The 26,770-nt window shown below is 38.9% G+C and overlaps 3 protein-coding genes and 1 non-coding gene across 5 annotated transcripts; 3 read left to right on the top strand and 1 right to left on the bottom strand.

Annotated features, from left to right (window-relative positions):
• The first annotated feature begins 395 nt into the window (after window positions 1–395).
• On the top strand, window positions 396–1,833 carry LOC125600542 (U-box domain-containing protein 27-like). The gene is made up of 2 exons (XM_048773220.1): window positions 396–1,393; window positions 1,582–1,833. The coding sequence occupies exons 1-2, from the start codon at window positions 915–917 to the stop codon at window positions 1,715–1,717; spliced, it is 615 nt and encodes a 204-aa protein (XP_048629177.1). The 5' UTR covers window positions 396–914; the 3' UTR covers window positions 1,718–1,833.
• Window positions 1,834–7,409: 5,576 nt separating this feature from the next.
• LOC125600537 lies at window positions 7,410–14,101 on the top strand. Its single transcript, XM_048773214.1, has 3 exons — window positions 7,410–12,318; window positions 12,379–13,647; window positions 13,817–14,101. Exons 1-3 carry the CDS (start codon window positions 8,017–8,019, stop codon window positions 14,099–14,101), a joined length of 5,856 nt encoding a protein of 1,951 aa, XP_048629171.1. The 5' UTR covers window positions 7,410–8,016.
• Window positions 8,614–8,720, bottom strand: LOC125600543. Its single transcript, XR_007333838.1, has one exon. It is a non-coding gene; the product is annotated as a small nucleolar RNA R71 (small nucleolar RNA).
• A 6,810-nt stretch (window positions 14,102–20,911) lies between the features above and the next one.
• On the top strand, window positions 20,912–23,750 carry LOC106414396 (probable magnesium transporter NIPA1). 2 transcript variants are annotated; one of them, XM_022707351.2, is made up of 9 exons: window positions 20,912–21,139; window positions 21,778–22,021; window positions 22,111–22,167; window positions 22,270–22,360; window positions 22,461–22,621; window positions 22,699–22,826; window positions 22,900–23,037; window positions 23,110–23,202; window positions 23,307–23,750. In XM_022707351.2, exons 2-9 carry the CDS (start codon window positions 21,892–21,894, stop codon window positions 23,511–23,513), a joined length of 1,005 nt encoding a protein of 334 aa, XP_022563072.1. In that variant the 5' UTR covers window positions 20,912–21,139; window positions 21,778–21,891; the 3' UTR covers window positions 23,514–23,750. The 2 variants fall into 2 exon arrangements, with proteins under 2 accessions (XP_022563072.1, XP_013710515.1); XM_013855061.3 differs by lacking the exon at window positions 20,912–21,139 and adding an exon at window positions 21,216–21,686.
• The last annotated feature ends 3,020 nt before the right edge of the window (window positions 23,751–26,770 follow it).

Here is a 26,770-nt window from a genome sequence, read left to right as displayed (position 1 = left end):
ACATTCTCGGTTCCTGTCGGGAGATTGGTTTCGATATTGGAAGGTTGTTGGCACGAAAGCGAAGAAGCATCTGATCAAAATGCATAGAAACGGTGACGTGCCGTACACGCATGCGAATGTGAGCTTAGCGTATAGAGACTTGGGTATAAACCAACGACGGATCTTGCGACGGGGTTGAGGAAGTTCGTCAAGTGGTACGTTGGTTATTACGGGTACAGCCGAGGGTTAAAAAAGGAAAACTCTCACGCCGATGATTCCGCTTAATAATCTCTCTCTCTCTTGACTTCATTATCATCAACATGCTTGATTTTTCGTTTTTACAAAAAAAAGATATTTACAGGGACAGATTTTCTTTTTTTTTCCTTTTTTTTTATTTAAAATGCCAAAACTCCGAAATGTGTGTGGAAATTTAATTGCCACAGGCTGTATGTTATAATAGACAGATATGTGGAAGGAGAAATGAAAAAAAGAGAAAGAAAAAGGGGTATAGTTGGATATATAATTAAGTGGGGTTTGTTATGTAATAATGATGGGTTAATGATCTTGCTGGAAAGTGTTTATTAGAGAGCAGATCTTACCTGTTGGATCTATACTATACTAAAAGCAAGATATAGAGAGCAAAGAAGCTGTCCACATCACTAAAAATATTCCTCCAATCAGAACATTTCATTTGGACATGTCAGATGGGCTTCAGTCTATTGAGATACGTTTGGGCCTCAGGTGCATATGTTTTTTCGCTGGACTTTGTTTAGTAAAATCCACAAATAACAATCGTTCTTCCTGCCAAATTATATTATTCTGGTCATCTGCGGCCCAATTAAGTAAAAAAAACCCTATCGATTCTCTTTTTTTTGACTCCATCTTCTCTGTTTCTTCTTCATTCAATCTCTGTTACTGAACCTCAACTGTTATCCATGTTCTTCAATACCCTCTTAAGGAATTCCTTCCACCTCTTCTCGAAAAAACGAAAAAGAAAATCCCTTTCCTCCACCTTATGGCCAGATGGTGAGTCAAAGGTCTTAATCGCCGAGAGAGACGGTTTAGTCGGCGAGCTAATGAAATCAATTAGAAGAGACTCCGATTCGAGCTTAATCAAAGCGACGCTATTCTGCTTGATCGCAATCAGCTCACCGAGGCGCGTGAAACTCAATCTAATCCGAGAGAAGCTCATCAAGGGTCTTACGAAGCTGTTAACGGATCCAACGACGGCGAGCGTTTCGATGACGGAGAAATCTTTGAAGCTTCTCGAGGGTTTAGCATCCACAAAGGAAGGCAGATCGGAAATCTGCGGAGGAGACGGCGAGTGTTTGAAGACGGTGGTTAAGAAGCTGATGAAAGTATCGACGGCGGCGACGGAGCACGCCGTGACGGTGCTTTGGAGCGTCTCTTATCTTTCACGGATCCAACGAGCGAGTGTTTCGGTGACGGAGAAATCTTTGAAGCTTCTCAAGAGTTTAGCATCCACAAAGGAAGGCAGATCGGAAATCTGCGGAGGAGACGGCGAGTGTTTGAAGACGGTGGTTAAGAAGCTGATGAAAGTATCGACAGCGCCGTGACGGTGCTTTGGAGCGTCTCTTATATTTTCAAAGAAGAGAAGGCGCTTGAAGCGGTTACGAGTACTAACGGCGTTACGAAGATCCTGTTACTATATATGAGTACTAGAACTATAAATTTTTTCTACTTGATGCTTTTTACCGTTTTGAGTTCTTGGTTTTAAGATTCATAAAATAACCGAAGGTATATGTTTTTTTGGTTCCCTTCTCTCTCTTTTGTTGTTGAGAATTCATGAATTACATATATTTCTGATGAGGACACAATGTTTCGTTTGGATTTTTTTTTCACCCAGGTTTGGTGCAGAAGGATGTTTTAACCATCTAGGCGTTTTGCATGTTCAAGGTATAAGTTTCAGTTATGTGTAAAAAATTGTAATTTTCTTTTCAGCTGAATGATTGCATAGATAATTGTAATACTGTTCTAAGTTGTTAATTAGTGATTTCATGCTTTTTTTTGTTCATTTCATGCTCTCTTTACAGGGATGATGATACTTGGAAAGCTTGGCTTAATGTTGATAACTCTATGCTCCAGCTCCACAACTACTATATTCTAATGCTGAAGTCACACATTTATATCATTATGCTTACGAGTTGAGAGCTGCTCTTCACTTTCTCTAAGGTGAAAAAAAAAGGATTGATTGTGGAGCACCAAAAGTTTTTAATGTCTTTTAGTTTCCCAGAAAATAATTAACTATGCAGCCATTAAAAGTAGTAATTTGGACTAATCTTTGGAAACTAAATATAACAATTATCTAACAGAAAAAAACATTTGAATATTAAAGTTTCGATTTTTGTCTATTAATGTTAGAACCAATACAAAATCACTGGCAAAAAAACAAGAAAAATCAACTTGATTAAAATATTAATTCCATGAAAAATTTAAAGACAATGGAAATCATGTAAATATTTCAACTAACAGAACAAGATGATGTCTTAAAAATAAAATTAATATCAATATAATGTGTATATAAATCATTATAAGAAGTAACTTGAAGGAGATGAACATTTTTTAGACACTATAAAAAATTATATCATTTAAAAAAAACAATCATAGAACAAAATGGAAAATAACAATAACTAAACAGTGAGTACATAACTGAACATATAAAAAAGGACTAGAAAAACATATAAATAGAAAAAATAACTGAAGACATAAATAACTAACAAACTTAATATAATTAAAACATATTGAAAAAATGTCTGAGAACATATAAATGGAAAATACATATAACACAAGAACCAAACCAAAAATGAATGAACGTTTTTTATCATAGGTCCACATTTGAACAACCAACTATTTAAGATGAAATATATATTATATTCACAAAACTATCGAACATCAAAGAGCGAAAAAATTATTTTGGTACGAAACGTTAGTCTTAAAATATATAATGATAAAAACCACATTAACTAACTATATATAATATATTATAAATTAATCAACACAATGCATGAAAATTAATACTCGCCATAAGATTTTTAACAATATTTTACTTTAACAATTCCATAATAAATATTTGAAGCTTCAAATGATAATTAAAAAAAAAAACTAAAATACATAAACATCATACCACATATAAAGTCAATAAATATTAACGACTGAGAACAAGAAAATAACATCAAACTAATTTATTATACTCATTTGTAAATTTCATGAATTATAAATCTATTGTATAGTGTCAAAAATATGTGGTACAAAATAAAAAAGTTAAACAAGTCATACTCCGAATTTATTAAAATAAAAAAAATAATGAAAATTATCTAACATATAAAATTTATAAAATACAAACTTAAAAAAACATCTTTCTTAATAAAAAATGATAAATTAATAAACTTAAAAATATAATTATAATTTTATGATTGTAAATGTTAGTTATTTGAATTTCAATTACCATCTCAAAATAAAAAACGCAAGTTTAATTTAATTTAATAATATTATAGGAAAAAATCCGGGCGTAGCCCGGAAAACCCTCTAGTTTTTATAATCAAGGAATGAAACATGTGATCTGTTATCAACTGTAATATAAAATATTTATTCTCCTTTTCTTTTTTTTTTTGCTTTTTCTCTCCTTCACTTCTATAGATTTGATTTTTTATTTCTTTACTATTTCATGCCAAAAAGGAGTATAAATGAATTGAACTAAACCGGAAGTAACCGGATTTGACTCGACAAAAAAACTTTATTGTGCAATAACGAATTGCAATAAACCAAAAAGAGAAAGGAAGAGGACCATTGGCATTGGACCCATCAATCCATATTCCAGTTTTCGGTGTTGTTATCTTTCTTTTCTTTTTCTTATTGATTCATTTTGTGTTTACCAATTTTAGCCTTTATTTTCTGTAATAAATCGATACAAATACTTACCATTTTTTATTTAACTCGAAGGAGAGCCTACAACTGGTTGATCGTTTACAACCAACATGCGTAAGGTACCAGTCCACACCTAGTTGCAATAGTAGTCCAAAAGAAAAATTGAAACCACATTCAAAAAATTAAATGGTTTCTTGATTCAGTAGTAGCATTGCATAAGATATAAGCCTAAGATTGTATAAGATCTCAATATAAAGAACTCTCTTTATTAATCTCTTTTAAGGAAACACTCAAAAATCTCAAGTTTCTCATACACAATCTTTAAGACTTTCAAATGTATGCAACACTCTTGCAACTCTTTATATAGAGATTATATTTTCTAAATTCATTCGGAAACTAACCATCCTAATCCTAACTCAATTATGATCGGGTGTAACTTGGATCCCAAGTTAACTTTATGTTTATCTCCAACATAAGAAACAAGCCGGGCTCACTTACATACCTCAAGCAGTCATTATATCCCTTGCTGGGCACCTATTCACACATAAAAACCAAGTCAAAAAGTTGACTTGGAATTACATAGGAGGTCCAAACTAGTAATGACCAAGGCACCGTTGGCATAGATCCCCTGAGTTTGCTGTAAATTACCCATGTGGAGTAGCAGTTGCAGATTTTTCCATCCACCTCCCATTCATAATAATCGGGCTATTGAGTTATATAGTCATGTTGTCAAGTGTATTTTTTATGGATAGTTGATTCTCTGATATATCAGGTGGAAGGCGTCACTGTCCTTCGCTAGATAGAAGAAAAGTGTTGGTGTGGATGCGATTCCTAGTGTTACCGAACCATTTGAAAGGAAACATTGAAGACTACCAAAATATGACCAATGGTCAGTCCAAAACCTACTGCCGACCCCTTAGTTTTATCCATGGAAACATCTCATGCCGCAACAAAAGTTTTATCCATGGAAACATCTCATGCCGCAACTAAAGTAACTTGTTCGCTAGCCAAGAATGAGACTTGTTTCCTTTCATGATCCAAAAGTTGTTGAGTCTACTTGGTGATATCTTCTCAATTTGCATTGTTTTAACCATTCATTCTTGCACATGTTATCATTTAGGATATCATTTAGATATGTTAGGTTGCATTGCATTACTATGTCATTAGGTGATGGAGATTTCAAAAGGTGACTTGAGCATCTAGAGATTGGAAGCAAAATTGGTGATTCTCGAAGAAGAGACGCAGGGTAAGTGTCCACTCGTGACGTCCAGCGCCTTTTGGCCATCGAGAAGCAGCTGCAAGCGCTGAGGAGACAAAGTTGGCAGCAGCCTTGTATTTCCAGCTCCGTTTCAAAATTGGAGTTTATGGATATCGTGATATGGAATGAAGAATATTGGCTTATGATGATTGAAAGTTAACTCAGTTCATGTATTGGCGCCATGGAGCTGATGGATTATCTGAGGTCACCTCTAGCATGTTGTGGGCCATTGGAGCAGCTATACCTAACTTGAGTTGTGATGGAGTTAAGCAATTGGGGTGGAATTATGGTGGATGCAAACGACATTGGATGAGAATGGAATTGGCTTAACATTGATTCGGAAATTATCGAATCTGGAAGCTGGTATGAGATCTGTCCTAGCTCGGTTGTTCCCTTCTTGGCTCTTGAACGATTCCCGCATGATTGGTTGGCTTTCTGATTCAAGTGGCTAGCAAGCGCTTGAAAAACGGAGATCACTGGTGGGCATCATGGCTTTGTGCAGCAGTGGTCCTGGCCTGGAGCGCTTGAGACGCTCGAGAGATGAAGACTCGAGAAATGAGAGAGAAGTACGGGAGCGACCTAACGCAGCGGTGAACCGAAGCCGCTGGAAAATAGCTCATCCCTTGCCGCATTTGTACTTGTCGCAGCGGTGTGATGCAAGGAAGTGAAGAAGCCGCTGCGAGTGCCCAGCGGCTAGGTGGAGCGGTTTCATGTGGCCGCTGCGAGTCAAGAAAGTTAACATATTTCGTGTTTGATCAGATAATTACCAATTTGTGTTTTGGTTAACCTAGGTTTGTTGGGTTAAACCAGGTTCGACTTTAAGCTACTATAAAGGTCCTTCAGACCTAATTGTAGGATCTTATCTTGTTTTCTATCTAATCACAAAAGAACTTTTAGGTGAAAGATCCTATCTTGATCATTTCTCTCTTGTGATTGCTTGATTATCTTGATCACTAATCATGATTAGCAACAAATCATCTTTGATTCTTGGGCTCATCATGGAGAGTAGTGAGTAGTCATCTTTGGATTCATAGGTTAGGGAGATTAAGGGTGATTAAGCTAGATCTAAGGTGTTTAGGTATAGATCAATCTTATTCCTTGCTAGTAGAGGGATTTTAATGCAACTTTAGAGTTGGCCTCTCTAAAGTTGAGCTCTAGGCATTTCATACCCGGAAGGTGTTTGATGAAATGCCTGAACCAACTCTCCTAAGCTTTTAACATCCTTTACCAAAGGGATTTGTTGTTAAAGGTGTTAAGATGGCTAGTAGACTTGAGATTAATGATTACGTAGATAACATTCAACCAAAGGAATTTGATGCTTGAGTTATCTAGGTAAATGAGCATTCATCTAGGGATAGAGTTTGCTTAGGATTGTGTCTAGGCCTAAGGTAGATATAGATTGGTTAAAAGTTGACACCTTTAGATTGAATCTTGATCACCCAAGATCAATTCCCATAGCCCATGAGTTCTCCCTTCTTATAAGAAAGAAAGCTTTGTCCTTTATTGCATTTTATGTAGTAATCTAGTTTCAAATCATCTCAAAAACTGGTAGCACTTAGATTAAGCATGGTCTTGCATTCCCTTTGCATCATAATCACTTAGGACTGGTTTGACATCCTATATATTACAACAATTGATTTGGGGCCTTGAAACCCCTATCATCAAATTGATGGGAGCGGCCTAACGCAGCGGTGAACCGAAGCCGCTGGAAAATAGCTCATCCCTGCCGCATTTGTACTTGTCGCAGCGGTGTGATGCAAGGAAGTGAAGAAGCCGCTGCGAGTGCCCCAGCGGCTAGGTGGAGCGGTTTCATGTGGCCGCTGCGAGTCAAGAAAGTCAACATATTTCGTGTTTGACCAGATAATTACCAATTTGTGTTTTGTTAACCCATGTTTGTTGGGTTAAACCAGGTTCGAATTTAAGCTACTATAAAAGTCCTTCAGACCTAATTGTAGGATCTTATCTTGTTTTCTATCTAATCACAAAAGAACTTTTAGGTGAAAGATCCTATCTTGATCATTTCTCTCTTGTGATTGCTTGATTATCTTGATCACTAATCATGATTAGCACCAAATCATCTTTGATTCTTGGGCTCATCATGGAGAGTAGTGAGTAGTCATCTTTGGATTCATGGGTTAGGGAGATTAAGGGTGATTAAGCTAGATCTAAGGTGTTTAGGTATAGATCAATCTTATTCCTTGCTAGTAGAGGGCTTTTAATGCAACTTTAGAGTTGGCCTCTCTAAAGTTGAGCTCTAGGCATTTCATACCCGGAAGGTGTTTGATGAAATGCCTGAACCAACTCTCCTAAGCTTTTAACATCCTTTACCAAAGGGATTTGTTGTTAAAGGTGTTAAGATGGCTAGTAGACTTGAGATTAATGATTACTTAGATAACATTCAACCAAAGGAATTTGATGCTTGAGTTATCTAGGTAAATGAGCATTCATCTAGGGATAGAGTTTGCTTAGGATTGTGTCTAGGCCTAAGGTAGATATAGATTGGTTAAAAGTTGACACCTTTAGGTTGAATCTTGATCACCCAAGATCAATTCCCATAGCCCATGAGTTCTCCCTTCTTATAAGAAAGAAAGCTTTGTCCTTTATTGCATTTTAGGTAGTAATCTAGTTTCAAATCATCTCAAAAACTGGTAGCACTTAGATTAAGCATGGTCTTGCATTCCCTTTGCATCATAATCACTTAGGACTGGTTTGACATCCTATATATTACAACATTTGATTAGGGGCCTTGAAACCCCTATCATCAAATTGGCGCCGTTGCCAAATTCTAAGTTGATTGTGACATTGGGATTTAGTCATTTGCTTGAGACTAAGTCAATTTTTATTTAATTGTGTTATTGCTTCTCTTTGTTCTTCTCTCTTTGCATTTCAGGTGTATGAACACAAGGAGCAGAGGTCCAACAAACCTAGTTCCAAGAGTTGAAGACATTAGAGCACTTGAGAGGGAGATAGCAAGACAAAGAAGAGAAGTAGAGCAACAGGCTCACTTGCAAGGGTTGGGGTTTGATATGGAGAATCTGCCTCAAGATGGTGAAGCCCAAGGAGGCAATGGTCCAAGAGCTGATCCTTTTAGACCACAGCGCCAGCCACAACATCCACAGCGCCAAGCTCGTGCCATTGGAGCCTATGATCAACCTCACATTCATGGTCATAGGTTGGGAATCAGAGCACCAGCTGTGGAGAACAACAACTTCGAGATCAAGTCAGGGCTGCTCAACACTATAGAGAACAACAAGTATCATGGTCTTGCTGCTGAAGACCCTTTTGATCACTTGTACAAGTTTGATCAGTACTGTGGCTTGTCCAAGACAAATGGTGTTTCTGAAGATGCTTTCAAGCTGAAGCTATTTCCTTTCTCTTTGGGAGACAAGGCACACCAATGGGAGAAGACTCTTCCAAGTGACACTGTCACTACTTGGGAAGATTGCAAGAGAGCTTTCCTAGAAAAGTTCTTCTCTACTTCAAGGACAGCTAAGATCAGGAACGAAATCTCCGGGTTTCAACAAAAAGGTCTAGAGAGCTTCAGTGAAGCATGGGAGAGGTTCAAGGGTTATTGGTCTCAATGCCCTCATCATGGTTTCAGCAAGGAGAGCTTGCTTAGCACCTTCTATAGAGGAGCCTTACCACAGTGCAGAAACAGGCTTGATACTGCCAGCAATGGTTTCTTCTTGGGGAGAACTGAAGAAGAAGCAGAGGAACTGGTGGAGAACATGGCTAAGAGCGACTCAGTCTACAGCGAGGAGCATGATAGGGTCAACAGAAATGATGATCAACAGACAAAGAAAGAGATCAAGTCCTTGCAGGAGAAGATGGACTTGCTTCTTTCTAACCAAGCTAAACAAGAGCAGGTCAACTTTGTGGGTGGTCCTATTCAAGAGATTCCTCCCAAGATTAATGAGGTTGATGGTTTGGAAGGACAAGAAGAGCTGTGCTTCATCAACAACAATGGTTCTTGGTACAGGAAGGAACCTAACTTTCAGTACAACAACTACCAGCAAAAGTCCTACTCAAACAACCAGCAAGGAGGATACCAGCAGAGGCAAAACACTCAGCAAGGGAGCTATCAGCCTAGGCAAAACACCCCTCCTGGTTTCAACAATAACAACAATCAGTCTACTCAAGCTCAAGGAAGTTCTTCACAAGCTCCAGCTTCAGATACAAGTGTGGATGCAATGTTCAAGAAACTTTTGGATTTTCAGGCCAAGAATGAGAAGACAATGGGTTATGAGTTCACGAAAATTCACTCCAAGATTGATGGAAGTTACAATGAGCTCAACAACAAGATCCGCCATTTGGAGAATCAGTTTGCTTCAATGAACTCTCAGCCAAGTCGCCAACAAGGGGCATTACCTGGAAAGCCAGAGCAAAATCCCAAGGAGACAATGAAAGCCATCACCCTTAGGAGTGGAAAACAGCTACCACCAAGAACTCTCATTAGGGATAATGAGAAGCAAGATGGGGAGGTGGTCATCAATGTGGATGATGATGTGGTTATTATGGATGAGAAGACCAATGAAGAGATCTTGGAGAAAATAGTTGAAGCAAAAGGAAAGGGTAAAATTGGAGAAGAAAAGAAGGGGGAGAACAAGAATGAAGTTGCTACTTCATCAAAAGGAGCTCTATTCAATCCTCCTCCCTATGAACCAAAACTTCCTTTTCCCGGTAGATTCAAGAGACAGCTTTTGGAGCAATACAAGGCTTTATTTGAGAAGCAAATGAGTGAAGTTCAGATTACTATGCCCATAATTGATGCCTTCATGCTAGTGCCTCAATACAGCAAGTTCCTCAAGGATGCTGTAACTAAGAAGAAGAAGGAGATGGAAGGCATGGTGGTTCTTACTCATGAGTGTAGTGCTATTATCCAAAGGCTAACCATCCCTAAGAAGCTTGAAGATCCAGGAAGCTTTACTTTACCTTGTGCCATTGGGCAATTTACTTTTGAGAGGTGTCTATGCGATTTGGGAGCAAGTGTGAGCCTTATGCCTCTCTCCATTGCTAAAAGGCTTGGCTTTACACAATACAAGAAGTGTAGACTCTCTCTTGTGCTAGCTGATCGCTCAGTGAAGATTCCCATTGGTATCCTAGAAGATCTCCCTGTTATGGTTGGAAATTGTGAGATTCCTACAGATTTTGTGGTGTTAGAGATGGATGAAGAACCAACAGATCCTTTGATATTGGGGAGACCTTTCTTGGCTACAGCAGGAGCAGTTGTGAATGTTAAGGAAGGGAAGATTGATCTTCACCTTGGAAAGGGAAACATTCTTCACTTTGACATCAAGGAGGTGATGAAGAAGCCTATTACTCAAAGCCAAGCATTCTACATTGAGGAGATGGAGGTTTTAGCTGATGAACTTCTAGAGGAGTTGGCACTTGAAGACTCTCTACAACATGCCTTAACAATTGAGAGAGAGGTCCAAATGGTTGAGAACAAGGAAAGTGATGCTTATGTGAAGATGCTGGACTCTCACACGGAGATTAGTGATGAAGAACAGAATGAGGAGCTTTCATATGAGGATCACCATGCTTCCTCAGCTACTCAACAAGAGAATCTCCAAGAGGATGATTGGAGTGAACTCAAAGCACCAAAAGTGGAGCTTAAACCTCTTCCCCATGGTGTAAGGTATGCTTTCCTTGGCCCTAATGAGACTTACCCTGTCATAGTGAGTAGTGAGCTTAGTGAAGATGAATTGTCTAAACTTTTGAATGAACTTAAAAAGTATAGAAAGGCAATAGGCTACTCACTAGATGATATTAAAGGGCTATCACCTTCTTTATGCATGCATAGGATACATCTAGAGGATGAATCTATGACTTCTATAGAACATCAAAGAAGGTTGAACCCCAACTTGAAGGATGTTGTTAAGAAAGAGATTCTAAAACTCTTAGATGCAGGAGTCATCTATCCTATTTCGGATAGCAAATGGGTGTCTCCTGTGCATGTTGTTCCAAAGAAAGGAGGAATGACTGTGGTTAAAAATGATAAGGATGAACTAATACCAACAAGAACAATAACAGGACATAGGATGTGCATAGATTATCGAAAACTTAACAAAGCATCTAGAAAGGATCATTTTCCATTGCCATTCATTGATCAAATGCTTGAGAGACTTGCAAATCATCCATATTATTGTTTTCTTGATGGGTATTCAGGGTTCTTCCAAATCCCCATACATCCAAATGATCAAGAGAAAACGACTTTCACATGCCCCTATGGTACCTTTGCTTATCGAAGGATGCCATTTGGGCTATGTAATGCTCCAGCCACTTTCCAAAGATGCATGATGTCTATTTTCTCTGATCTTATAGAGGATGTTGTGGAGGTGTTTATGGATGATTTCTCTGTCTACGGATCTTCGTTTTCTGCTTGTTTGTCAAATCTTAGCAGGGTCCTCAAGAGATGTGAAGAGACCAACCTTGTGCTGAACTGGGAGAAGTGTCACTTCATGGTTAAGGAAGGGATTGTGCTTGGACACAAGATTTCAGAGAGGGGGATTGAGGTAGACAAGGCCAAGATTGAAGTGATGGTTGGGTTAGCTGCACCAAAGACGGTTAAAGACATTAGAAGCTTCCTCGGTCATGCTGGATTCTATAGAAGATTCATCCAAGACTTCTCGATGATAGCAAGGCCAATGACTAAGCTTCTATGCAAGGAGGCTGCATTCGTCTTTGATTGGGAATGTCTACAAGCCTTCAAGAAGTTGAAGGAGAAGCTGGTTAGCGCCCCCATTGTGCAGCCACCAGATTGGGATCTCCCCTTTGAGATCATGTGTGATGCTAGTGACTATGCTGTGGGAGCTGTTCTTGGTCAAAAGAAGGACAAGAAGACTCATGTGATCTACTATGCGAGTAAAACTCTTGATGAAGCCCAAATGAAGTATGCTACAACTGAGAAGGAGTTGCTAGCCATTGTCTATGCCTTTGAGAAGTTCAGAAGCTACTTAGTTGGGTCAAAGGTCATAGTCTACACTGATCATGCTGCATTGAGACACCTCATGGCCAAGAAGGATGCTAAGCCAAGGCTGTTGAGGTGGATCTTGCTGCTACAAGAGTTTGACCTTGAGATTAGAGACAAGCCAGGAGTTGAGAATGGTGTAGCTGATCACTTGTCTAGACTGAAGATTGAGAGTGGGATCCCTATTGATGAAGGGCTTCCAGAAGAGCAGATCATGGCAATTGGAGCGGTGGTAGCAGTTTGTGAAACTGGAAAGAAGCTTGAAGAAGTGAAGGCAACTGAAGAGAAAGGGCCTTGGTATGCTGATTTGGTGAACTACTTAGCTTGTGGAAGAGAGCCACTTGATCTTGAGGGATATGCCAAGAAGAAGTTCTACAAAGATGTGAAGAGATACTATTGGGATGAACCTTACCTCTACATCCTTTGTAGAGATCAACTCTATAGAAGAGCAGTAGCTGATGAAGAAGTTGAAGGGATCCTCACACACTGTCATGGATCATCCTATGGAGGGCACTTTGCTACTTTCAAGACTGTCTCAAAGGTGTTACAAGCTGGGTTTTGGTGGCCTCATATGTTCAAAGACACTCAAGACTTTGTCTCTAGGTGTGATTCATGCCAAAGGAGAGGGAACATCACCAAAAGGAATGAGATGCCTCAAAACCCAATTCTAGAAGTGGAGGTGTTTGATGTGTGGGGTATTGACTTCATGGGACCATTTCCATCATCTTTTGGCAACAAATACATCCTTGTAGCTGTTGACTATGTCTCCAAGTGGGTAGAAGCTGTGGCAAGTCCCACCAATGATTCTAGAGTGGTGATAAAGATGTTCAAAAGCACCATCTTTCCAAGGTTTGGAGTTCCAAGAGCTGTCATCAGTGATGGAGGTTCTCACTTCATCAACAAGCTGTTTGAAAGTCTTCTCAAGAAGAATGGTGTGAAGCATAAGGTTGCAACTCCCTACCATCCTCAGACAAGTGGTCAAGTTGAGATCTCCAACAGAGAAATCAAGTCTATTTTGGAGAAAACAGTGGGGACTACAAGGAAAGATTGGTCCATCAAGCTAGATGATGCACTATGGGCTTATAGGACTGCTTACAAGACTCCTTTAGGAACCACACCTTTCAACCTTGTGTATGGGAAGGCTTGTCATCTACCGGTTGAACTTGAGTACAAAGCATTGTGGGCTGTTAAGTTGCTGAACTTTGACATCAAGAGTGCCAAGGAGAAGAGACTTCTCCAACTCAATGAACTGGAGGAGATCCGACTTGATGCTTTTGAGAACTCAAGGATTTACAAGGAGAAAACCAAAGCTTTTCATGACAAGAAGATCTTGAAGAGAGAATTCAGTGCTGGAGATCAAGTGCTTCTCTACAACTCTAGACTGAAGTTGTTCCCCGGGAAGCTCAAGTCAAGATGGTCCGGTCCTTTCAAGATCAAGGAAGTTAGGCCATATGGGGCAATTGTGTTATGGAACAAGGATGGTGGAGACTTTACAGTCAATGGACAGAGGGTTAAGCTCGACATGGGAGCCACAACAGAGGACGAGAAAACCTCGGTTCCTCTCTCCGACCCCATTCCCGCCTAACCAAAAAGAAAGGGAGTCAAGCTAGAGACTTAAAACAAGCTCACTTGGGAGGAAATCCCATGTCTATCCTTGTACATATTTTTATCTTTCAGTTTTTCTATTTCTAGTATGTCTTTGGTTATTTTTCTGTGTCTATCAGATCATCAAGTCCAAAAGGAGAAGTTGTGGACATGAACAAGGTGTGGGGAGGTTCAAAACGCTCACAGCAACCACGCACAGCGGCCCTCACACACCGCTGCGACCAAACGAGAAGATGAGAAATATGCTTCAAGTGTCACAGCGGTCTCTCGGAGCGGTCTACTCAAGCCGCTGTGAAAATACTCTACTCCCTGCCCGATTCGTACTTGTCGCAGTGGTCTGTGAGGTTTCGTGGCAAGAAGCCGTTGTGGGAGTTGCAGCGGCCTATTGGAGCGGTGTCGAGTGACCGCTGCGGGTTTAAATCACGCGAACCGACGTTGATTTCCGGTTCAATTCAACTGAAACGGATCAAAATCATCAACCAGTCGCGAGCTACTCCTTCTTCTTCTCCAAAATCGTATCTCTCTTTCTCCCTTATCACAAAACTTCATACTTTCATTCTCCAAAGCTTAAGAACTCATAACTCTCTCAATTCTACACCAAATTCGTTGATTCAAGTTGCTATCTCCGTGATTTCACTTCGACTTTTCATTTCTCTACCCTTGTTTATCTGAAACAAGCTAAGGTATAGAGAAATCGCCATCTAATTTTCGCATTCAAAATTTCCAACTTTTTTCAAAGTGGTTGCATGGTTGATTTCTTGTTCAATACTCGTTAATTATGTCCTTTTAAGCTTGATTGATGAGTTGGGTAGGTGAAAAACGAGTCTAATTGAGCTGAATTAGGATTTGAAAAAGTTAGGGTTCATATTGGGGGTTTTCGAAAATTGACATGGGAGTGATTGTTTGATGTTAGAATTGGGTCTATTGAGTTATATAAGATTAATATGAACGCCCCATGTTGCTTCTGAAATTATTAACTCTTCACAAGCTTTAGTTTGTTTCTTATTGATCGTATCACTTATACATTTTCGAGCTTGTTGATAGCAGGACATGGGGAAAGATCGCGGACCCGGAACTGATCGCATTGTGGATGTAGGCACTTCGTCTCGAGCTGGGACAAGAACCAACCCACCACGAGCAGGCCGACCAACGCCAAACCCACCAGCTCAGGTTTACCGGCGCAAAGCTCCACAGCGAAAAGAAAAGTCGCCAGTTGAAAGAGCGACATTGGAGGCAGAGATCGAAGAGATGATAGAAGAGGGTCTTAGAGCTGAGACTGAAGATGAGGTGGAGGAAACACCTGCTCCCAAGCCAGCTAAGAAGCGGAAGAGAGTACCCTCAACCAGCAAACCGACTTCAGCGCAACTCTATGAGCGCCTTTGTGATGACGTCAAATGGAGCCCGATGATATTTCCAGATGTTGAGGCTCTTCGTACGCTTGGGATCTATGAAGATGTAAGAATGATTCTCCGGAACATGGGGATGGAGTCACTACTTGGTATGAGCTACGGAGTTCATAGGGAGGTCTCTTGTGAGTTCATGTCTACATTCTCAGTTCGATACCATTGCGATGCACATAGGACCTAGGGGTTTGGGCGCATCAGCTTTGAGATCAATGAGAAAACCTACAAGGTGGGTTTCAAGAAGCTAAGCTCCATTCTCGGTTTCTCGGACAACCGTGGGTCGTTTCTACCTGCTAAGTCGGCAATTGTGGATGACATATGGGCAGTGATTACGGGGTGGTCGCGTACAGCGGGAGAGGACAAGAGCAATGACATCTCTAACCCGGGAGTGAGATATGCCCACAAGGTTCTTACTCACACCTTTTACTCACGGAAGGAACTGGGTGGAGCAAACGATGATGAGCTCAAACTTCTGGCTCTTGGACTTCTCCCGATTCTTGAGGAAGGAACGCTACTCCACACCGATCCGGAAGATTTTGAGGACTTGGGACTTGTGGGATTGTTGATGAAGCGGTTTGAGTACTATCGAGATTGGGCTTGGACAACTCCGAATGAAAAACCGACGCTGTTTATCGGGAGCTTCATTACTCCGATCTTGGAAGCATTTGGGATAGATTTGGGACCTCGGGATCATGCTCCAGCCTCCATTGATCTTGCTTACTTGAAGAAAACCCATTTCCTTACCGGCCAATCTGGCGATCGGTATGGTTACCCCTTTTGGTCCACTGATCTCGAGCCTGAGCAGCTACAGATATTCCTCCCTTGTGAGAGGTTGACGACGCTATCTGATCCTCGGCATGTACTCTTCGCTCCAGCTGCTCATGAGCTCATTCCCGCAGATTTTGGTGTACTTGAGACCATCACCAAAGCGCGCAAGAAGAAGACCAAGGCCAGTTCTTCTCGGGCAGCTCGTCCTAGTGATGCTGATGACGAAGGACCGACCACACCAGCCCCGGTGTATGGGACAGAGAGATACCACTTTCAGCCTTATGGTGGAGTTACACCGAACGTTGCATTGCGCCAAGCTCTCTCTCAAAACGCCAAGTTGCTTCGGTGGAACAAGATGCAAGATTCCACCATCTACAAGCTGAAGAACTCAGTGAAAGCGCTTAAGAGACAGATGAAAAAGGTCACTGCACTTCTCTCTCAAGTGTCTATCGGTTCTGGTTGTCAACGGGATGACGTGTTGGCTGGTGCTGGTCCATCTACTCTCCCATACCCTGTCTTCTATGGACCTCCTCGTTCCCCGGAGTACCGACTCCGTCGTAGACGCAGGAACACAGCTCCTCCACCCCGAGCCTCCTCCAACGAGTCTCCTTCAGTCGCTACCGACGACGACGACGACACGGAGGGAGCATCCTCCTTTGCTTAGCCAGGTTTCATCATCACCCTTCCATTGTATATACCAGTTTTTCTTTGCATTTATTTCTCTTTTCGGTATCTCCTCCTACTTTCTAACACAGAGACTGTGTGAACAAAGTTTGGGGGAGGTATCAAGTATTTGATCATGTTTTCTTTGATGATTTGAGTCTCATGCATCGCATTGTACATATATATATGCATAGAAAAAACCAAAAAAAAATTAAAAAATTTGAAAAACACAAAAAGAAACATGTAGTTGCATCACTTGCACTTTTAAGATTGAGTCTAAGCATATAGGTTGCATTCACTTGCATTGGGAACAATGATTTAAAATGCCTTGCAAAGAACCCTTGTCTAGAACTCAAAATGACACCCTAGTTAAACATATCAAGTAGCTTAAGCATCTCTTGAAAACCTTGTACGCTTCGAGCCTTGAAAACTCTTCTTGAAACTTGTTTGCTTGCTTGATGTTAGCATTGTTCTTAAGATCAGCTCCAATCTAAACTTGGCTTGAATGAACTTAATCTCTCTTGCATATGGGCATTTGCATACTTGATCATGGATCTCATACACATTTGGGTTATCTTATTCCTTCATACCTATCTTTGTTAACCCAAATGGCACTCCTTACCCTAAAACCCTAACCATTCCTTGAGACCAAACATTTAATTGCATGAGTGAGACCTCTTTTGATAGCTTGTCATGTGCAAAATCTTGAGAGTATTGGAGGCGACATAGGTTTATTCTCATCTCTTGCTAGCACAATGAGTTAGCATTTGGGGATGGTGAGAGGGGTTTGTGTGTTTTAAATTTCAATATCTTGGGTTTGGAGAGTGAGAAAGATGAGAGATATGAAAATAAAGCTCCTAGGGATATATAAAAAAAAAAAAAAAAAATAATAATAAGAAGCTCTTGATTATGTAACAAAGAACCTTCCCCCTAATAAAAAAAAAGAGATCAAAAAGAAGTTGGGGAAGGAAATGAAAAAAGGTTAGAGCTTGTGGAAAGTGGATTAAAATCCCTAGTGAGTGGGTCAAATGAAAAAAAAAAGAGTTGTACATTGGGTGAGTGATGTGAGGGGGTTTAGATTGATTTTGAGATGATGATAAAGAGGGTAGAACTTGTGATCATTTATAACAAAATGGGGTAGAATGATGAGAATGAATCTATGTATGCATGAGTTGCTTCTAATCTTAGATAAATTTTGCATAATGATCAAGCTCCTTGTTTTGAGTGATAACCACCCTTAAATAAAAACATTTGAACCCATCTCTTCATTCATATTAGACCATTGCATACCTAGCCAAATGATTGAGATCATGTGCCCATTTGTGAGACTTCACCTTGTGTGTGTGTGTGAATCAATGTGAGAGCTGATTGAAGGGACTTGTTGGTAAAGAGTATTGCAACTTGAGTAGAAAAAAAAGAGTATGGATAGGCCTAGAGAAGCTAGAGTATAATAAGGAGAATGCTCATGCTATTTGCTATGTTTCTTTAGGATGTTAAGTTGAGTGCTAGGAAGTGTTACTTTTGGCTATGAGTTCCCACCTTCAAACCTCTCTCTCTTATGAGTTCTTACAAGGTCACTTGAGGACAAGTAAGATACAAGTTTGGGGGAGTTGATATCTTCTCAATTTGCATTGTTTTAACCATTCATTCTTGCACATGTTGATCATTTAGGATAGCATTTAGATATGTTTAGGTTGCATTGCATTACATATGTCCTTATTAGGTGATGGAGATTTCAAATGGTGACTTTGGAGCATCTAGAGATGGTTTGGAAGCAAAATTGGTGATTCTCGAAGAAGAGACGCAGAGGTTAAGTGTCCCAGCGGCCTCGTGACGTCCCAGCGGCCTTTTGGCCCATCGAGAAGCCGCTGCAAGCGCTGGAGAAACGGAGACAAAGTGTGGCAGCGGCCTTGTGCAGCGGTGTCCTGGAGCCGCTGGAGACGCTCGAGAGATGAAGACTCGAGAAATGGAGAGAAGTATGGGAGCGGCCTAACGCAGCGGTGAACCGAAGCCGCTGGAAAAATAGCTCATCCCCTGCCGCATTTGTACTTGTCGCAGCGGTGTGATGCAAGGAAGTGAAGAAGCCGCTGCGAGTGCCCCAGCGGCTAGGTGGAGCGGTTTCATGTGGCCGCTGCGAGTCAAGAAAGTCAACATATTTCGTGTTTGACCAGATAATTACCAATTTGTGTTTTGGTTAACCCAGGTTTGTTGGGTTAAACCAGGTTCGACTTTAAGCTACTATAAAGGTCCTTCAGACCTAATTGTAGGATCTTATCTTGTTTTCTATCTAATCACAAAAGAACTTTTAGGTGAAAGATCCTATCTTGATCATTTCTCTCTTGTGATTGCTTGATTATCTTGATCACTAATCATGATTAGCACCAAATCATCTTTGATTCTTGGGCTCATCATGGAGAGTAGTGAGTAGTCATCTTTGGATTCATGGGTTAGGGAGATTAAGGGTGATTAAGCTAGATCTAAGGTGTTTAGGTATAGATCAATCTTATTCCTTGCTAGTAGAGGGCTTTTAATGCAACTTTAGAGTTGGCCTCTCTAAAGTTGAGCTCTAGGCATTTCATACCCGGAAGGTGTTTGATGAAATGTCTGAACCAACTCTCCTAAGCTTTTAACATCCTTTACCAAAGGGATTTGTTGTTAAAGGTGTTAAGATGGCTAGTAGACTTGAGATTAATGATTACTTAGATAACATTCAACCAAAGGAATTTGATGCTTGAGTTATCTAGGTAAATGAGCATTCATCTAGGGATAGAGTTTGCTTAGGATTGTGTCTAGGCCTAAGGTAGATATAGATTGGTTAAAAGTTGACACCTTTAGGTTGAATCTTGATCACCCAAATCAATTCCCATAGCCCATGAGTTCTCCCTCCTTATAAGAAAGAAAGTTTTGTCCTTTATTGCATTTTAGGTAGTAATCTAGTTTCAAATCATCTCAAAAACTGGTAGCACTTAGATTAAGCATGGTCTTGCATTACCTTTGCATCATAATCACTTAGGACTGGTTTGACATCCTATATATTACAACATTTGATTAGGGACCTTGAAACCCCTATCATCACTTGGAGGACCACTTGCTTAGACCATGCTACCCATACCCTTCCCTGAAGAAGAGTAGACAAAGAGGCTTTAGACAACACACTTTATTCCAAATTTCCATTTTTTTATATTCCCAAACCACCTTGCTCCGCTGGCCGAGTTACTGATTCCCAGGAGGATCTCGTTGAATGGTGACTGTCAATATTACCTTTTCAAAAGGAACACAATACATAGAGAATTAATGCGTTTGATACAAGATTTTGGTATAGGATGAAAGAAGCACACTAGAACGTTGAGAGGCCCACAATCACTATTTTAATTAACAAAAGACGACTTGAGGATGGTAAGGTTTTGACACTTCAAGCACAGAACGGGATCTTGACTTTATGAAGTAAATGCTCACAATTAAATAAGCTCAGTTGTTATTATAAAGTGGGACTTCCACGTATAGAACCACAAGGCATGCCCGTAGATACCTGAATTACAGCTATTTCAGAGTCAGACAAATCAGAAGCAAAGAATCTTGAATTCTGCCTACTAAGCGCTATACCAGAGTGTAACTCAAATTCATGAAGGACAGTACGTACATTTTGCGCCGACGGCAATGAACGATCAACATTGTAGAAGATACCAAATAATAGCTCACTCTCTGTTGAGGTAGGTATGAATGAAAGATCAGCAGCAGCTGCCCATAAGTGATTCTCACTTTCAAATGGGTGTGACTTATATTTCCATTCAAACTAATGATTTAACAATTCAGAAATAAGAAAATAATTTTCAATACTAGCCACTCAGATCATTTGATTGATCCAATTATATGTATCAAATTGGTTTAGTCAACTAAAGGAAATAATAATTTAAGATTATGTAAACAAATGACATTACTGCATTCCAGACTCCAGTTTTATTAGAAAAAACATTCCATACTCCATTAATAACAAACACAAAGCAAGACTAACAAAACAATTGTGTCAACTTAAAAACACACAAGACTATTAGTTGAAACATTTGTTCGACTTTCTGAAACATTTTTCTTAATTTTTTTTTAAAAAACCCTTTATAAAAAGATATACACATATAGAGATTATATTTATGAACAATTTCTCTTAGTATTTATATTTTATGGTTATAATTAAGATTCTGTTAAGATTTTTTTTCTTTTTGAAATTTTAAACCGCAATACGGAAGTTTCAAATTTTAGAAGCGTAAAAATAAATAAAATTGATGAAAGAAAATATGAGAGAGAAATATAATTAAATAATTTAGAAAATTGACAAAGAAATAATAGAAAAGAAACAAATAAAGGTGGCAAGCATGTATATATAGTTAAGAGATTGATTGTTAAGTGGATTAGCAATTTAAGAGCTGTTGCTTCACCATTATCTGCTGGATTAGCTTGATTCTTAATTTTCTCTTCTCTCTGAATTAATTTATACCAAAACCCTAATTTTTAAAAATTGTTTCAACAGAAGAACAACTTATAAAACCAGTTGTCCCTTCCATGGCTTCTTCTTCTTCTTGAGTTTGGGAAGAGAACGTGTCAAAGTGAAAAGAGGTACCTTTCAAATTCGAATATTCTAAGAAATCCCACGTTCTTGCTCGCGATATTATTCCCCCAATTTAATTTATCGTTTGTTTCTTTTCGCCGTAATTGTTTTTGTTTGTTTGTTTGTTTGCAATCGTAATGTAAATAAATCTGAAATCACGTTTGGTTTAGTGTTTGGCGTGCTCTCTACGGAATTAATGTTGATTCTTGAGAAATAAGTTAATGTGGATTAAAAGGTAACGTATATGAGAGGGTTTTAGGTTTCATACGTTAGTTTTCTGCCAAATCAGAGGAACAAATCCATCAACGTTTCAAAAACACTACTTGTAAAACGTATGTTCTTTACAATTTGATTCTATTTTAGGAGTAAATATTTGTCCTTTGTTCTTCATTTTTTATTTCTCTTTTAAATCGGATATGCTTCTATTTTCTTCCCGTGTTTCTATATTTGTCTCTTCTGTGTTCTGCCATTGATTTAGGCACTGGGAATATTAATGCTTATCTTTGTTTTTGTTGATGAGCTAATCATTAACCTAATAAGTCATCATTTGAATTCGTATGAGACTAACCTTTGCTCTTTATCTTTCTAGTTTATCAAAAGAAAATCATGTTCATAATCTGTTTTGTGATTTCCTTTTTGTATCCAGGCTGAAAACAAAATTTTATTCTTCCCACAAAATTCTTCTGAGGAAGTCTTTGAAGTCTTTATATTTAGACTGATTCATCTTCTTTTATATATAAACAATTATATATAAGCCAAGATGGATCAGATGTCACCTGATAACATCAATGGACTCATTTTAGCAGTCTCTTCAAGTATTTTCATTGGATCTAGCTTCATCATCAAGAAGAAAGGTCTCAAGAAGGCCGGTGCAAGCGGTGTCCGAGCAGGTTTCTTTTTTCTTTTCTGAAATCATTCTTGAATTAAGACTTTCAATTTACATAACTCTTGCTGCTTTTTGTTGTTTATCAACGATCAGGTGAAGGAGGGCACGGTTACTTATCTGAACCATGGTGGTGGGCTGGAATGATAACAAGTAAGTCTTATCAAATGCTGCAAAAAATGTTCTTAAGAATTTCTTTGAATTTAAATGAGAGATATAATATAACAAGTGTGTGTTTTGGTTCTCTTGATTTAGTGATTGTTGGGGAAGTAGCCAACTTTGCAGCCTATGCATTTGCACCAGCTATTCTAGTAACACCTTTGGGAGCTCTAAGTATTATATTCAGGTATTCTTATAACTATTGCAAACATACATTAGTATCACTATAATACGTTATATAAACTATGGTGTTTCTTGAAAATGAAAATTACACTTGTTGTATGCAGCGCAGTGCTCGCGCATTTCATTTTGAAAGAGAAACTGCATATATTTGGAGTGCTTGGTTGTGTTCTTTGTGTTGTTGGGTCTGTAACGATAGTCTTACACGCCCCTCACGAGCAGGAAATAGAATCTGTCAAGCAAGTTTGGAAGCTTGCTATTGAACCAAGTATGTATATTTATGATTTATTCGTCCACAGCCATAATGAACACAAGATATGCAAGATTGATTTTCTGTTTAATCAGGTTTTCTTGTGTATGCTGCTGTGATTTTGTTTGCGGTGCTTGTACTGATCTTCTACTGTGAACCGCGCTATGGGAAGACTCATTTGATAGTATATGTTGGAATCTGTTCTTTAATGGGTTCTCTTACTGTAAGTTTTTCATCTTTTCTCTCTTCATTACTCCCTCTCTAGTTTCCTCAAGCTTTGTCTCTTATGTTGTTAGGTTATGAGTGTTAAAGCTGTGGCCATTGCCATAAAGCTGACATTCTCAGGGATGAATCAGTTCAAATACTTCCACGCTTGGATTTTCATTCTAGTAGTCGCTATTTGTTGCCTTTTGCAAATCAATTACTTGAACAAGGTAAAAAACAAAAGCTTCTAAAGTTTCCTTCATATTCATCCGTTCCTAAGTTTCTCTTTCGTATTGACCAAGGCATTGGATACATTCAACACAGCGGTCATTTCTCCGGTTTACTACGTCATGTTCACAACTTTCACCATTATAGCTAGTATGATCATGTTCAAGGTCAAATTCTCTCTCGACCCTTTTCTTGTCTCCCAAGTAAACTCTAACTAACAGCATAACAATTTTTCTTAACCCTCTCAACACTTTGTCTACGTGATTTATAGGATTGGGCTTCTCAGAGTGGATTAAAGATCGCGACAGAACTGTGCGGGTTTGTAACCATTTTGTCAGGGACGTTTCTGCTTCATAAGACAAAAGATATGGGAAACAGTGCAAGTGGTCGTGGATCTGTCACTCTGCCTAGTAACACTCCTGTTTTCACCAACTCAGGATCTGGTCGGAGCTCCAGCTCGGAAAAAATACCCTCCTGAGAGATTTTTTTGATCATCCAACGGTTTGATCTAACGGTCCAGATTCTTCCCTGTACGTAAACACGAGCACCTGAAAAAGAAATTAGCCTCAAAACACAAGGATGTGAGTGTTGGTATGGTGATGATTTTGTTAGGAATGTTTGACTGGTTGCTTTTCTTATTATTTTGTTTCACACATGGTGATAATGTAATTTTACGACTAAAGATAATTAACAACAAAAATATTCATACGGTCAAATATCACTTGGAGAAACCAATGTCTTGACGTAAACTTTGGTGTCGCGACGATTGAAACAAAACCACCAAACCGGTTGACATACAAAGCGGTCTAACAAACTCAGTCAAACCGGGAACGGTCAAGAGTTTAGACCAAGATTCTCCTTTCTCCAAACTCCTTCATCACCCCCAAAAATCTGCATTGTTTCTTCTGCAAGCGTCAGTGTAGAACATCCTCTATTGAAAAAAAACATCCTCTATTGAACACATCTCGTAACATATCAATATATCATCTTATATGATGGTGGATATTAATGATGATGAGTGAGTGGCTTCCCATTGATGTAGATGCCCGATCTTGATTTGTCAGCAAGAAAAACTCAAGATGGAAAACAAGAGTTGCTTTTTCTCCATAGCTTTCGAGTAAATCATTGCTCTGTATTGGTTCCTTTATTGCAACAAATTAACTATTTGATACTGCAAATGAAGTAGTACAAGAGGAAAAAAAAGGTAAGGGATCCGGCTTGGAAGTTTTAAGCTAAAAATCTATATATAGTAGTGATAATAAAGACGCAATGACTCAGAGAAGCACTTTAGAGTAGAGGTGTCGATTGGTTGGGCCACCCATGGGCTAACCCATTCCAAACAAACATGGGTGGGTGATGGTCATACCCAAATAATTAATGGTCCAATTGGGTTAAAGACCCACTTTGTCCATGGTTTAACTGGTCCAAACCAAATGGGTGTTGGACTGGCCCAAAAACTTAATTTCTAGGGTTTAGAGAATTTGGGAAAAAATCAATCAGAAATAATTTTTCCCGATTCTTTTCTTCTCTCTCGCGATTCTTTCTGCAACCAACGATTTTCTCCTCCCAGATTTTTCTTCGTCTACTGTTCTTGTGTTCATCAATCCATACGATTCTCTCTTCCCTCCCATCGATTCCCTTCTTCATTTCTCTACAATTTTAGGTATGATTCGATTTTAGCTCTGATCTCGCGATTTCTCTACTTTCTGTGTTGTGGATGTTGTGGGTTTTGTGGATGATAATCTCGTTTCCATTGTTTCCATTGTTTACTCTAGTTCTGATGATGATGATGAATCGTTTAGAATATTGTTTTGTTTTGGGTTCAGAAACGATGCACACTTGAGATTTGGTTTTGGGTTGACGTGTATTGTATTTCTCTTTAAATGCAGGTTTCGTTTCTGCTCGGAGTCATCCCTGTCTTCATAGCATGGATATACTCAGAGTTTCTGGAGTACAAGAGGTCTTCATTGCACTCTAAAGTGTATGTATTTGGGGAATATTCTTTGATTTGTGTACTTATTTATACAGCTCTCTTGTTATGTGTGTAACTTGACAATTATTCTTTACCTGTTACTTGCAGTCATTCAGATAATAATTTGGTTATGGCCTTTTAACTTTGCTTTGTGATTCTTTGCTGGTTGTTTGTGTAGGTTATTGAGTTAGACTGTAGCAAAGCAATACTCTGCTCGGCAAAGGATACCTCCACCTCCTGAAACTGCAGAAAAACCCTTCAGAGCCTTAATCTTTGACAGGTATCTACTAGCTTTAGGAACAAAACTCAGAGAAGAATCAAGCTTTGGTGATCTTTGTCATGTTCTCTGGTAGATTTAGTATGTATTTGCTTGTGTGTGGGATATTTTGGGAAATGAATCAGGAGGTGGAATGGGAAATAATTCGAGAATTTTGATAAAAATTTTGATAAAAATTTCAAAATCCTGTGCGGGTAACATTTTGATAAAAAATGAGGACCATTGCTTGCTCCACTTCAGACTTTGTATTCCAAATCTATAAAGTATGTATAGGTGTGGGAAATCACCTTGTAACCAGTCGTTTTGATTACCATATATAGGCCACTATTTGTTATTCATTTTAAGTGATTATGTTTTCTAATTCCAAAAAACTTACTATCAGATCAGAGATGGTCCTGGGCATAATCAAAGTGAAACATTGGCATAAAACCCTCAAATTTTTAAAAAAAATTATGGAAAAAAATTCTTTCTCTGAGTTGTGTCTTGCTCTTAAAGACTGCATTAATCAAAAGCTTTTATATGTTTACCCTCTTTGCTGCATCACGTTTTTGATTTTTATTATATAAAAAAAGTGGATAACTATATTTCTCTTAACGTGTAGGTTTTGTGTGTCGGTGACTTAGAAACACAATATATAAGTCTTTTAGTTTACTTGTACTCAGAAAATGGAAGCTATAGACTTGAACGATGATACTCAGAATGATGTGATGGATGAAGATATAGAGGATCATGAAGTTTTAGAGGATTCAGAGGCTAACAGAGGCACACAACCGAGACAAGTTCAGTCCCGCCGTAAAGTCTCAAGGTGCTGGAGAAAGTTTACTATACTTGGAGGAAGGCTGTCTGATGGTACAACTAAGATCAGATGCAACCTTTGTAGAAGGTTTTACTTCTTAAATCTTCGCAAGAATGGAACCTCAACTCTGACTCGTCATATGAAGGTATGTCCAAAAGCTGTTGGAACACCTAGAAGTAGTCCTAAGAATGTGGATATGATGGTGTTTCGTGAGATGATAGCTATGGCCATTATTGAGCATGATCTTCCTTACAAGTTTGTAGAGTATAAGAGGATTAGAATGACTTTTACTTATGCTAATTCCAGTATTGAGTATTGGAGTAGAAACACAGCAGCTTCTGATGTGTTGAAGATTTATGAGAATGAAAAGCAGAAACTTAGGAAAATCATTTTGCTTGAAATGGTAATGCTTGTGTTGATGTCTCTGCCCTTACATACAAGTTATGAGAATCATTGAATAACTCCAAGTTGCTATCTTTTTTCCTTCTTGCAGGCTGAAGACAAGTAAAGAAGCTGGAAGCTGGAGCAAAGTGAATCATGATATCAGAGTTATAACTTTTTTTTTACATAAAACAGAGAGTTATGAAAAACTGAAGTCTATTGAATTTAATTTACATCACATTTGTATTCAGAAATTTTCAATGACATTAAAATTGAGTTTAGATTGAGTTTATACAAATTTTCTATAAT

This window comes from Brassica napus, unplaced genomic scaffold (assembly GCF_020379485.1).
Source record: "Brassica napus cultivar Da-Ae unplaced genomic scaffold, Da-Ae ScsIHWf_2292;HRSCAF=2954, whole genome shotgun sequence".
NCBI lineage: Eukaryota > Viridiplantae > Streptophyta > Magnoliopsida > Brassicales > Brassicaceae > Brassica > Brassica napus.
The sequence above is the reverse complement of the archived record's forward strand: the minus strand, read 5'-3'. Positions and strand labels throughout refer to the sequence as shown.

Coding starts and splice junctions, on each gene's coding strand:
- LOC125600542 (XM_048773220.1), top strand. CDS start 915: ATGTTCTTCAATACCCTCTTAAGGAATTCCTTCCACCTCTTCTCGAAA. Junction 1,394..1,581: donor CTTTGGAGCGTCTCTTATCT/TTCACGGATCCA, acceptor CGTCTCTTATAT/TTTCAAAGAAGAGAAGGCGC.
- LOC125600537 (XM_048773214.1), top strand. CDS start 8,017: ATGAACACAAGGAGCAGAGGTCCAACAAACCTAGTTCCAAGAGTTGAA. Junction 12,319..12,378: donor AGCAGATCATGGCAATTGGA/GCGGTGGTAGCA, acceptor GCAACTGAAGAG/AAAGGGCCTTGGTATGCTGA. Junction 13,648..13,816: donor CAGAGGACGAGAAAACCTCG/GTTCCTCTCTCC, acceptor TGTGTCTATCAG/ATCATCAAGTCCAAAAGGAG.
- LOC106414396 (XM_022707351.2), top strand. CDS start 21,892: ATGGATCAGATGTCACCTGATAACATCAATGGACTCATTTTAGCAGTC. Junction 22,168..22,269: donor GTGGGCTGGAATGATAACAA/GTAAGTCTTATC, acceptor CTCTTGATTTAG/TGATTGTTGGGGAAGTAGCC. Junction 23,203..23,306: donor CTAGTATGATCATGTTCAAG/GTCAAATTCTCT, acceptor CGTGATTTATAG/GATTGGGCTTCTCAGAGTGG.